Source organism: Ostrea edulis, chromosome 1, assembly GCF_947568905.1.
Source record: "Ostrea edulis chromosome 1, xbOstEdul1.1, whole genome shotgun sequence".
Classification (NCBI taxonomy): domain Eukaryota; kingdom Metazoa; phylum Mollusca; class Bivalvia; order Ostreida; family Ostreidae; genus Ostrea; species Ostrea edulis.
Genome location: NC_079164.1, coordinates 84,180,696 through 84,194,253, shown reverse-complemented (window position 1 = coordinate 84,194,253; position 13,558 = coordinate 84,180,696). Strand labels below are relative to the sequence as shown.

Sequence of the window (13,558 nt, the reverse complement as noted above, 5' to 3'; positions counted from 1 at the left end):
TAGGACTGATTATATTTTCATTGTCCCATAAGATTTTCCCCTTTGGAGCTATATACTAAGTGTATAATGGGCGAGTGCAACCTTGACGCATTAACAACAGCTATGCATGAATTCCATATTAATGACATTCAAAGCTTAGCTGATTTACTTTTATTCAATATGGAATAATTATTTTTTCATACTCTTTTTGCTCAGAAATCAAGGATGAACAATGGTAAGTCCAGACATTGACATTAAAATCGATAAGATGTTCTTCATCATCTTCTTCTTCATCATCGATTAAATATTTATCATCATCATCATCATCTTTGATGTAGTTCAAAATAGACTTGCTCTAAAAACTAATTCAATGTAAAATTTCTATGATTTTTAAAACCGAAAAGTTTTAAAATGAATATTTTTCAGCATGTGGTTGATGTTTAGATGATTGCCCTGCAACACATCCCATCCCAATAATAATACCCAAACACGAAGAAGCACTTCCCGTCATGTTATTGTTGAGATGGAATACGTCACCCTCTTCATTGTGAATGTTTTGAGATGGATGGATGTATACTGTTTAGCGTCCCTCTTGAGAATTTTTCACTCATACGGACCAACGTAAAATGGCTGAAATATTGCCAAAACGGCATAAAACCGTAATTAATCAGCCATATGGAGACGTCATCATTGCCGGTGAAGGGCCCAATGCCTATGCTCGGCGCTTAAGGCCTTTGAGCAGGTTGGGAACACTTCCCCTTCAGCGAGATATTCTCGCAAAACGTGATTATCACTCTCTAGCGAGAGTAAATATATCTCATACAACCCGTGGAATACATCTCTGTGTTTCAAGTGAAGAGAAGAAAAAGTGTTAAAGTGTCTGATTATAGGTGAAGATAACAAACAGTGATCAATCTCATAACTCCTAGAGGCAATACAAAATAGAGAGTTTGGCAAAGATGAAACCCTGGATATACCAGAGGTGGGATCAGGTGCATAGGAGGAGTAAGCATCCCCTGTCGACCGGTCACACCCGTCATGAGCCCTATATCTTGATCAGGTAAACGGAGTTATCCGTAGTCAAAATTAGTGTGCCAAGAACGGCCTAACAATCGGTAAGAAACAAGTCAGACAGTATACAGACCCAATTACAGGTTGAAATGGCAAACTAGATTGTTATAACGACCATATAATTTGCGAAATGCTGACTTCAAACGAGACTGTTGAAACTCCTGCATCATACTTCTACAAATATATTAATCAAAACAAAAACACAAACGATGTGTATTGGATTTCAGTCTCCTTCCCTCTTACGCAGCAACTTTGAAATGAAATTTCTTGATTGCGTTGTCAATTTTATAGAGATAATTTGCGTCATGTTGGGTACGTGTCGCACTTATTTAACATTGCTATTTTCAATCTATTTTCAAAACACCTATTTATGGTAATATTTACTTTCTCGCCAGAGAGGGATAATCGCGTTTTAGCGAGAAGATCTCGCTATAGGGGAAAAGTTCCCAACCTGTTGAGCAGGTATCATGCCACACCTGCTGTGACACGGTACCTGGGTTTTTGGGGGTGTTTAACTTAATTGACTTCCACTCTGTTTCGGAACATATTTGATTGAGGTAACTGTTTTCCATTTATTTATACCGCATTTGATATGCAATAAACTTCACCATCGTTGTCTTACTTGTAACACGAACTCAGCAGAGAAAAAAGGAAGACAATGTAATGCAGCAGTACACCATAGGCACTTATTCTCAGTGATCTGTGATTGGGCGAACAAAAGAAATTGGAAATACTGATACATAAAAACAATCTGATTACAAGTGCCTACGTTATACATATTCAGTCGATACAATCAGGGAAGCCCTTTGTCACTGGACACAGATGTTATATTGCCTAGTAATGTTTTGTGCGGCGCAGATAACGACAGTTCGTTGACAAATATCTGTCGAGTACTGATATACAGAATAAAGCTGCAAGACTAAGGTGGTATGCGACAATGGGGTGGGATTAATTTTCAGGTTCCTGTAGGCTATATCTTTAAGACAACAAATTACTATAATTCATTATTCATGCAAGGAAATATATGTATTTTGCTCCCCCTTCCTCCAAATAGTTATCTAAGCACCACTCTCAAGAATAAAATGAACAACCGAAATAAAGATATTGAAGTGCATGTATAGTGGTTAGAGCGCTCGCTTCGCAACTGGGAGTCCCGTAATAAATTCAATACTTCCAAGCCTAAAACGTTTCCCATAAGTCGTGACTCTCCTATCGCCAAGCCCCTTGCATTAGAAGTGAAAGGCAAGGGTCTATCGGATATGGCCTTAAAACGGAGGTCACGAGTCACGACAGGCGTTGTTACGATAAAGATTCCCACTGTTATGGCATATATGTCAGAAGTTGTGACACGTCTGCTACAGTTGGTGCTCGAACTCACGACCTCCCGGTTACGAAGCGAACGATCACCAACTGAGCTACCGCGACCGATTATTAATTTTGAAAATAAAGTGTCAGTTACAGAAAAACCGGGTTTAGATTGGCTGTCAATGCTTGTTTACAGCCGGGCTAGGTTCGTTTGTGGCATTCATTACAATGTCTCTAGAATCAGTCACTTTCGGAATCAATCTCAGCTAACAGGGCATCAAGGAAAGATCATGGTCGTCTGATCAGAGTATATAACATTCTGTAAAGACCGTATTTGATCAAAGCACTGTAAAGAACGGTTTCAACATGGTGATGGAACAATAGATTAACAACCTTCATTTGATCAATCTTAGCGCAGCCGACCCTCAACACGACCCGTTTGAATCTGGAACAAAGTACAGAGTAATACATGTAATAGATAGTGGGTGACTGCCAGACTGGTGTGTCTCAGCTTGATCGATTACATTAATACAGGGTGTGTACGGGATTTCATCTCTAGCCTACAAATGGTAACCTACACATCGTTGAAGGAATCTTGCATGCATGATTAGGTTTTAAAATCTGGGGTAATAATTTATTACATTGTGAGACATTTGGTTGTGGATGTAGGGGATGACAACATAGATCTTTAGTATAGATGAAGTTTTAAAGAATACTGGCAAAGAGATTATCATATTGAATGTCCAATACTCACCTGACCGAAAACTCATTGACTATGCTTTTGACGTGTTTCCGTTTCCTTAGGGATCCGGATTAGAATAGGTCCTCGGTGTCCCTTGTTTGTCGCAAGAGGCGACTAAATGGGGCGGTCTTTTGGACGAAACCGCAAAATATGAGGCCCTGTGTCACAGTAGGTGTGGCAAAATGAAGATTCCTCCCTGCTGAAACACCGAGCATAAGCCTAAATTTTGCAGTCCTTCATTGGCAATGGTGATGTCTCCATATGAGTGAAAAATTCTCGAGCTGGACGTTAAACAATATAGAATCAATCAACAACCAATATGTGTTTCCTCCAAAGCGAGAAAAACCCCAGGTGACATTGAATGAGAATTAAAGCCGGTGTCATCACGGTAGAGCATCGCACGGTTAAGAAGAAACATTGTAAAACCGTTTATTTATTTTTATTTGCAGGGTGTGTTTCTGAAATTATACCGTGTCAATTTCCAAAAGTTTGCTTCCATACTCAAAAAAGCTCTAGTTCGGGCGGGGGGAGGGATGCAGTTTAAATATTTTTATTCTTAACATGTTTAAATGAAATGAACGTATGTTTTCTAAGTCTTGTTCTTGTAATAAATTCGTCTATCTGTATCACTAAACAACCGTCTGTAAATAGATGTCTAACTGTACTTGTCCAGTATACAACACCACACGGACCCAATGGTTCATGAGATGCTAATGGAATCCACACCGTCTACGACTCTTGTATGTTGCTACACTTTCGCTCTTATGAAGATTTTTTTAATACACGGGCGTCCTTTTGTAGCGTGATACCGACTGCGGTTGGAATATTTTTCGGAAAATAAATTTCGTGTTATCATTTGACGACGTATGGCGACATCGTGGTTTTTTTTATGTATGCACCAGAGTCACCTATGTCAATCTTATAAGGCTAGTTCCGTTTCCAAACATAAAAAAACATATTGGAATTTTTTTAAATGACGTATCCAAACCAGTGCATTGGTGCCTTATTAAAGGCCCCGCACCCAGGAGGGAAACGAAGACAACAAAGACTGTAATTACAACATTCTTAGCTCGTAGTCACATTTTAAAATTTCAATCGCTCCACACATTCAGTATACAGATGTAAATATCGTATTTGTTAATTGCTGCAGCTGCTATGATATATTTGTTAATTCATGTCATGTTGTGCTTGATAACTGCATCGATATTTGGACATGGTGGAGAATTTTGAAAAAAAATTCGATTTTCAAACAAACATACTATTTGGTTTAAGAAAAACATGTACATTTGATTACAGTATGAGGCAGTCAACGCGCTTCATGATGTATGCCGGGGTGAAGCGTCACAATTCATAGTCCAATGTATTTTCAAAAATAAAATTTATTTCTTCTCTTTCCTTTATGAATTTATGTATTTTCTCATGACGAACATCCTCACGAATAACACAAACACTTTTTTGTTAGGTACAAGTTGTTCAGACTGCGCATGCCTCACTTCTTTTGGATCAGCCATTGGTGTTCAAACTCTTACTGTTAATAGTCAACCGTTGGAAGTGCAGTGTTATTCTGGGACACATTCGTGGACTGTGAGTAGTTTTCTAGGTTGTATTACTGAACAATGTGGTTGGTATGTAATGCACGTATCTAGAGTGCTAAATATGACGTAAATTTAAATGTTTGCCTCATGTATTTAAAAGCATTGCAAGTTTAGTGCCAAGTCTCTAAGATAAGATACGAAAAGCTATGTAGGACTCGATCTCACGATTTACAGATAGTCAGTGCAACGCCTTACATGTAATTCACTGAGCTAATCAGACAAGTGAGGAATATGAAAAGGATACAAAATGTATTTCTATTTTATTTCTGCATCAAGGATCTTTTCTATTTGTATCGTATAAATTTTCATTTACACTATTGTTGATAAATCATTTGTATTTTATATTTCCTATTTGTATTGTATGATTTTTCATTTGTATTCTTAAAATTGTATCGGAGGGATTGTTTATTTTGGTTTGTTTCAAAAGATTTCATTGGCTTAAACTATGATTTAATTATCAATCCACAGGCTGTATGAGTGTATCTTTGTTACCTACATGTTTTGTTTATTTGTTTTTGTGTTTTATCCATTCGAGAATTTGACATCACAAAATGTAGATGGAGTACCAAACATTTAGACTTGTGCTTTAGATATAGAGCTCAAGTAACTATAACTGTGAAAGTTCTTTACCGTGCCAACGACCTCCTTGACATGAGACATTGATTTCAAAGTTATATTCGAAAAATGTGTGATTCTCATTTTGAAAATTTTGTCGAATGTTTGGCGAAGGAGCAATGACTACCTATGTTTGCGTCGTCGGTTTTATGCAGCCATGGCACACGCGGGACTCGGCCTCATGATCTCCTGGTTACGAAGCCAACGCTCCACCACACGGCTGCCGCGACATGTACGCCTATAGGAAATAGGGAACCAGTTTATCTTGTGGCTGAGCACACTCCGAACATCTCGCTCGTTTTTAAAACGATACAGGCCAAATCTTGACCAATGAAATCCTTTTAATTTCTTAATAAACCAAAATAAACAGTCGATCAGGTACAATGCAAATGATAAATTATACAATACAAATAAAAACATTTACAATACAATAAAACATTTACAATAGGTGCAAAGAGAAAATGTACAAATGAAAAATTATACAATGCAAATGGAAAATATACAATAAAAATGAAAAACAATTACAATATAAATTGAAAATATACAATATTAAAAAAAGATTTTGCAATGCATATGGAAAATATACAATGCAAATTAAGAATTATAAAATACAGATGGAAAAGATAAAAAATGCCATAGTTATCCTCCCCTTTGGCAATGAAGAAAAATAGACCGTGTTCGTGACATTTTCAGTGGTGTGAATTTGATGATACTTCTGCCAAATTTTCGAAGAAGTTTTTCTAATGATAATCAGCACAACACAGCGCACAGAAAACACGTGTTCCCTTACCAAGGTCCGATATACTGGTGGATCTCTATTTTTGAGTGATATGTTCTAAATTCCGGATCGTAATAAATGACTACTGGATATACACTTTGATGGTCGATAGGTAGGAATGGTGTCTGATAATCTCGCTGTTGTGTACTCGATTCCTGTTGGAAACCTTTATTTTATTCGGTTAAGAAATGAAATTTTGATTGTTATTCTTGAAACAAGCACTGATATTCTGTTGAGGTTGTATCGTTCTTGTACAGGGTGATTGACATTTCAGATCTTGGTTTACTACCACGAAATATTGATAATGTACATATACTGTCGGCTATGCTTTTCAGAAATCTATTGTATATAATTCTATTTCAAAGTTAATTGGAGGTCTGCCAGATTTAGATTAATTAAATACATGGCGGGTTACTAATTATGAAGTATCATTATCAAAACATTATACATTGAAAGTAATTTTCCCTGCCAACCTTGTGCGAAATATTGATTTTCGGGATATGAAGAAGAGAGATAGAAAAATAATTGGTAAGACCTTGAATTCTCAAGTAAAAAGTTATTTGTTACGCGAACAAACACATCCAATAGTGACGCGACTTGGGCACATGTAGGACAGCAAATTTTTCTCCTGAACACTTCTGAGAGGTGTGTCATAAGTAAATAAGGACAGAAGTGTCTGGTATTAAAAAAATATATCAAGTCTCCATGGATTACTGCCAATTCATAATTGAAGGAATTTTTAAAGAAAAAATCCTACATGAATTAAAAGATTTTAATGGAGAGTGTCTGAAACAACACGAAATATAAAACCATCCTTAATGTCCCATACTAAGATTACAATTACAACCAACAAAAACTGCCTTTTTGAATGGGTAAGGTCCTACACAATACGGAATCCCCCAGAATCGTTTCCATCAGAGACATTTTCACACATCTTTTTTTCAGAGGGGACTCGTCATCATACTCTGATTTCACGCACTTGGTTTTGTTCTGGGGAAGATCCAAGATTGTTGACGTGATAGCTTTCCGTGTCCCTCCCATTGAATCAGGTGCATTGCTCGGTGTTCTCCTCGCCGATCTTGAACTGAACACACTGTAAATTATGGTGTTCATATGTTTTTCTTGCTTAGAAATACAGCTTGTTGCAACCAGAGATGCAATAATTTACGATAATATATTGACTGTTGCAAGTCTGTATATTACGCATATCGTATCGTCAGTATACATCTACAATCTAATTAAAGTAAGATCTTATCTAACCGTTACAATAGAGAAGGATCTGATAGCATTCAATTTGAGGTCATGTTATTGACCCCAGTCTCATGAATAATTCAATAAATATTCGACCAATAACAATAAAGAACAATCTAATTAGATTGGACAAAGAATCAAGGACCAATCAGAATTGTTTCACAGAAACAATTAGTATTCGGATTGTAACTCACAAAAAATGGCGTCGATCCATGAAAAGTTTAAACGAATTCCAAATATCAGCGTTAAAGGAAGAATAAAGGAAGATTTAAGATATTATACATCCATTATCGTTAAAATATATTTTCTATGGCGTTGTAACATCGCTCATGGACGCCGCCATCTTCTTCGATTATTCTCCCTTCTCGGTAATCATTGACATGCGTATGATACATACCAAGGACGTTCCGATACAAGAGGATAACTTTCATGTCAACAAAAGCTGTTTTTTGATTGGTGAAGAGTGAAAGGTGAAATAACATGACCTCACTCTCAATGCTCTCAGATCCTTCTCCAGTGTAACGTCTAGAGAAGATATGTATGATTTTAATTAGATTGTATCAATATAATATCAGTGATACAGTTGTAAATTATTTGGGCCCTACGTTTGTCAGCAATCACAAAAAGTTAAGGCATGACCTCTTGCAAGGTAAATGTAGGTAAAATTTCAGGTCTGGTGAAATAACTGACAGAATAAGACTATAAGACTGATGACATGGGATTTGGATGAAACACACAAGTAGAACTATATTAGCCTGATACGACATCTACAGAAATTCCTTTCTTTATACTTTATACTTCTTCATACTTCCGATAGGTGATGCTTACTCCTCCTAGGCACCTGATCCCACCTCTGGCGTGTCCAGGGGTCCGTGTTTGCCCAACTATCTAATTTGCATTCCTTATATGAGTTATAAGATTGATATCTGTTCGTTATCTTCACCTTTCACTTGTATCTGTAAATAGGTTATGACGTCTGTATACTGATAATAGCACATTATTATTAGCATACAAATGTCATAACTTATTTACAGAAACAAGTGCCTGTGGAATCGGTCTCGAAGTGGATATCCCCTAGTGTTTATACATTATTTTGTTGCAAACCTTAATTATATATTATATTGGTATCTCAAAAGTGCTTACAGAAACTAGAAACTAACTATTCAGGACGACGTATGAAGGGGATTGGAGGGGAAATCACAATCATTGGGTTGGGGGTATGCACAGTAAGATCTAGAAACGCTATCTACACGAACAGGTGGCACTGAATTCAGCTCGAACTGTAGCTCTTCAGTCTCAACCTGTATTCCCGATACAATAGAAGACTCATACTTTAAATATAACTTACTTCATGATGGGAACATTTTACATTGCAGGTTATACAGAGAAGAGTGGATGGATCTGTAGCATTTAACAGAGATTGGGTAGCATACAAAAATGGATTTGGTTCTCTTTCCTCGGAGTTTTGGCTTGGTAAGAGTTGAAACAATCAACCTAATGGAACAGAGATATACTCTGATTTTAAATTAATCCTGTGCGTTTCTAGAAATTTGCTAGACTTATATCAGTAAACCATTTTTAGCTTTTATGATCATTTTTCGTCCGGGGTGCAACTGTCCGTCCGTAAGTAAACTTTTAACATTTTCTACTTCTTTTAAAGAACTACAGAATTCAAAATTTGTTCATATGAAGTGCCATGCCCTCTTTCAAGTTATTGATTGTTAATTCTATACCCCGTCGAATTTTTTTTCACTCATATTGAGACGTCATCAGCTGTAGGTGAAGTATCACAGATGCTTAGTGCTTAGGACCGTAGCAGTGAAAGTTCTTTATCGTGCCAACGCCTACCGTGACACGGGATCTCCGTTTTTAAAGGAAAAGGCATTTCTAACTACATTGTTGCTTTTATGAATAAAGTATTACTTACTGAAATCGTAAATGACAGTTAACAACAAACATCCTTGCTTAACGATTAATTCAATATCAATCTACCATATATTTAAATTACCCGCCGCTAAAAGAGCGGACATTGAAGTTTGATTTATGACGCCACACCATCGGTTCCGGTTTATTTCATCAGTAGCACTGTAAACATAACAATTCACCAACAGCAGGCTTTCAAGTGACATTTTGTAAAACAAAAAATATAAAAAAAATAAGGGCCATTTTTAGGGCAAAATTATTAAAAGATAAGGGCCTTTTAAAAGATTTATAAGGGCTTTTTAGACAAAAATAAGGGTTAAATTTACAAATCTGTAGGAAAGATAAAATGTTTTACTCACCATTTGCAAGAGCAATAATACAAAAACTAATTCTCACTCAGAAGATCATACCAGTGGTCATTAACAGCCATATTCGGCATTCAGCACAAACCATGATATAATTCAGGTGGACTCCCATGGCTCACAATCAATGCTGAATATAGCTGATAACCATCAAGTTGTCTTCTGAGATCTACATTTAATCAACATATTCATTTTCTGAAAGTATACTAAGACTATATTTAATACGTCATTCCAACACTTACTTTATGTCAAATTTATTTAAACTTTCAAAATTTGAAAATGTAGGAATTTCAACAAAAAATTAGGGCCTTTTTAGGATTCTAAAGTTCAAATAAGGAAAATAAGGGCTGTTGTAGAAAAATAAGGAAAATAAGGGCCCGCTTGAAAACCTGCAACAGTTAAGTTTGGAGCCGTATAGATTTGAGCTCGTTCTTTCGCAAGAGGGAGTTGAGAAAATGAGACGTTTATTCGAGTCGCAGACCAGGCAAACGGTACACGTTTCTTCATACAAATGTTCCGAACTTCAACTTGTCGTTGCGTAAATAATGGATCTACAGTTTACATAGTCTTTTCCATTCAGATGACTTGATTGGGTCAGGAATTTGGAAAACATTTAAATCTCCCCTTCGCATTAGTGCAATAACAGCTTGACAGTAAAGCATCAACCTATTTATTCGTAAAAACCGGAACAGACAGTGTGACGTCAACGTTATTGATTTTTGTGGTCTTGAATCCAAAAGAGTTCCACATTATGGCGGCCTCTATAGATGGCGGGAGTTTAAATTTTTAACGTTTTCAAATTAGTACTGAAGCTTGTCTAGGCCGTATATCAACAGAATAGTATGACAATTTTTATCATATAATTAATCCTATCATTTATCATGCAACTCTTTATTTTATTAACTTTATTCTCGGAACTTGGATGGGAACCCTCTATGGGTTTATAAAGTTTTTTGCATTGAAGTATATATACATGTACATACAAACCTTAAATTGGGCTAATGCTAATGGCACCAGGACATAACAACGAAAGATGCTCAAATGTTGGAATAGAAATAATTTGAAATAATCCTTTAAAATCGTCCTCCTAAAACCATATTTGTAATGTATGCCAAATCAATATGAAAGCATCATCATGCAATGTGGATCCAATACACAACACCTCACTCATCGTCGATTAGGGGGACAATGAAGATTTAAGATACATTGTAACATAATGTTAAGACATGTTTGAGAGCAACAGGGGGATAGTGTCTCAAATTGATATGAAAATATCTACATGTCCAGCGCATTTTGTCCTACCAAATCCCCCACGCGCTTCGAAAGAAAGCATGGTCTGACTCAATCCCGGTGGCCCTGAAGATTGGAAACCTACATGAACGATGCCTTCGTCGTCGAGACGGGGGAGTCTAATTGACGAACGAGACAACTGTCCCCGAGGAGATGCATCACAGCAGTTGCCTTTAATTTGGTTACATATGTATACTCCCGTTCATTGGCTTGTGTGTGGTGTAATAGCTATCGAAACTAATTTTGAACAGGAAACGACAACATTCATCAATTGACCAACAGCGGTCTGACTTACCTGCGGATTGATCTCATGGATAACGCTGGAGTGTGGAAGTATGCAGAATATAGTACCTTTACTGTAGACAATGAAGCCAATCAGTACAGACTCAATATTTCCGGGTATTCTGGTGACGCAGGTATAAATAAAACTGTGCAACTGAAAGGGAGTTTGTTAAAAGTGCAAAATGGCATCCAAGTTTTACAAATGAAAAACAAATACTATAGACATAGAACCTACTAACTTTCAGGCTTTATATGTTATCACTTGTTTTGGACAGTAAAGGGGGGCGGGGGTCAAACGCCAGGTACCTGTGATTTAACGAATAATTATTTAATAAAGAACATAGAAACATCGGAGGTAACTGTATTGTGACGTCATTGCCAAACCGTGATATAGTGCAACATAACTTTAACTAAGTTTTACGACAACGTTCATGACGTCATATTAATGGTCTATACGACATGGATATAAGTAATGTTCATGACGTCAGATTAATCGTTTTAGAAATCAAATTAACGCATGTATATATAATTTTTTGGCAGGAGACAGCATGGCATATCATGATGGCATGCTTTTTAGTACCTATGATAGAGACAACGATCTGTGGACTAACAACTGTGCCTTGAACAGGTTAGGTGGATGGTGGTACAAAAATTGTCATGAGGCGAACCTCAACGGAGAATACGGTAACACCGACTATTCCAATGGTATCAACTGGAATGCATGGCATGGTTTTTACTACTCCATGACAGAAGTCAGGATGATGATTCGTAAACCCTAGGCGTGACCATTCCTTCGAAGAAAGTTTCCTTCTAGAGACATAGAAATACTGATAATAACAAGAGTTTGCAGTTGTAAAACTATTTACAAAATGTCGGTCCTCTCTTCACACACAATAGCTTATAGAATACATCCGTATATGTCCTAGAGAGTATGCGGTCTAAATGAACTGATGTGTAGCAATGAAGAAGTGTGGATAACCTATGGGATCGGAGTTAGTTTTAGTCTTTACAGAAAGCTCAATCCTTATTAGTTCCAGTTGATCAATGACTTTAGGCCAAACAAATGCAATAGGTTTTTCTTACACATTTCGGATATAGGAGGGAACATTTAAAAGATCTCTGACCTCGATGTAGCATGATGCTTCTACGCATTTTAAGTTCGTTATTTCCTAATGATATTTCATAATTTTGTGAACTATAATTCTGCTTCAGACAAAAATGTGGGATTTTTTAAAATGTAAACATACACCTCTGTTTTTGTATGTCTGACATCTTGAAAAAGGTGGCAACATTAAAAAATAGTGAAAATAATTTCTGTTGATTAAAAAATCTCCTGAACCATTGGCGCAAAAAAGCGAAAATTTGAGTTATTAAATTTGTTCAAACCACAAACCTTGGGACGAGATTTGGGCCATAATGATGTTTTTAAGTTTTAAAGGTATCAATCTTCTCCTTTAGAGAACTTATATCATGAATAATAATATATGTAGGTATAAACCTTCTTTAAGATGCAAGTAATATGACAGATCACTGTTCGTTATCTTCACCTTGCATATAGAAAATTCATATTTGTCATTACGTATTTGAAGTGAAAATTATTAACAAGAAAAAGCATGATAATATCGTAAGGAGTTGGCAAAAATATAAAAAAAAACTTCTTATACCAAATAAACTACTAATAAACAAAAGAAGATGGTGAAAGGGGAGGGGGTAAAAGGAAATATGACAAATAGGAGTAAGGTACCGGTTCAATAGGGAAAAGACTGTTACATACTGAATATTATATTACATTTAAAACGGGTACAGTCAGACACTATTGTATGTTATAAAATCTTTGCATTTCAAAATATATTCTTGAACAGATGAAACACATTATCGATGTTTGTTAAGATATTCATTAACATGAAGAAATCACTTCAATTATAAAAATAGACTTTAACAGAAACAAAATGTTTGTTTTGCAAACTGCACATTCAAAGTATGACGTTCACACATACTGTGAATTTCCGGGATTGTGGCTAACTGTTACAAAATTATTTTCGTCGTAAATGGTTTCTTTATTGAACAATCTATGTATATTTTGTATGTAAACAATACAAAAACAAAATTCATCATAGTTAAAAGACAGTCGATCTATAGTAATCGAGAAATCTATGAAAGTTGGCTTCTACTCGGAAGCTTTCAGAGTATTCAAACATAGCACTATAGTCCCAAATATCTCCAACCGTGTTTCAACTTCACTGACCTCAACAATACGTTAACATACAGGAGATCATCGCTTTTGGCCTTTATTAATAACTGAAAGTTGCTTGTACAATTCCATGATGCTTTGCCAAAGCGATATCAATTACGGGGAAAGTGAAAT

General features: G+C 36.2%; 1 protein-coding gene across 1 annotated transcript; it reads left to right on the top strand.

The window, feature by feature from the left end:
* The first annotated feature begins 4,158 nt into the window (after positions 1-4,158).
* LOC130054293 (ficolin-2-like) lies at positions 4,159-12,700 on the top strand. The gene is made up of 4 exons (XM_056163628.1): positions 4,159-4,681; positions 8,713-8,809; positions 11,163-11,327; positions 11,734-12,700. The coding sequence occupies exons 1-4, from the start codon at positions 4,505-4,507 to the stop codon at positions 11,970-11,972; spliced, it is 678 nt and encodes a 225-aa protein (XP_056019603.1). The 5' UTR covers positions 4,159-4,504; the 3' UTR covers positions 11,973-12,700.
* Positions 12,701-13,558: the final 858 nt, after the last annotated feature.

Excerpts from the sequence above, each read along its gene's own strand:
- LOC130054293 (XM_056163628.1), top strand. The coding sequence starts at position 4,505 with ATGTATTTTCTCATGACGAACATCCTCACGAATAACACAAACACTTTT. Across the intron at positions 8,810-11,162 it reads TTCCTCGGAGTTTTGGCTTG|GAAACGACAACATTCATCAA; the intron begins GTAAGAGTTGAA and ends AATTTTGAACAG. Across the intron at positions 11,328-11,733 it reads CGGGTATTCTGGTGACGCAG|GAGACAGCATGGCATATCAT; the intron begins GTATAAATAAAA and ends ATTTTTTGGCAG.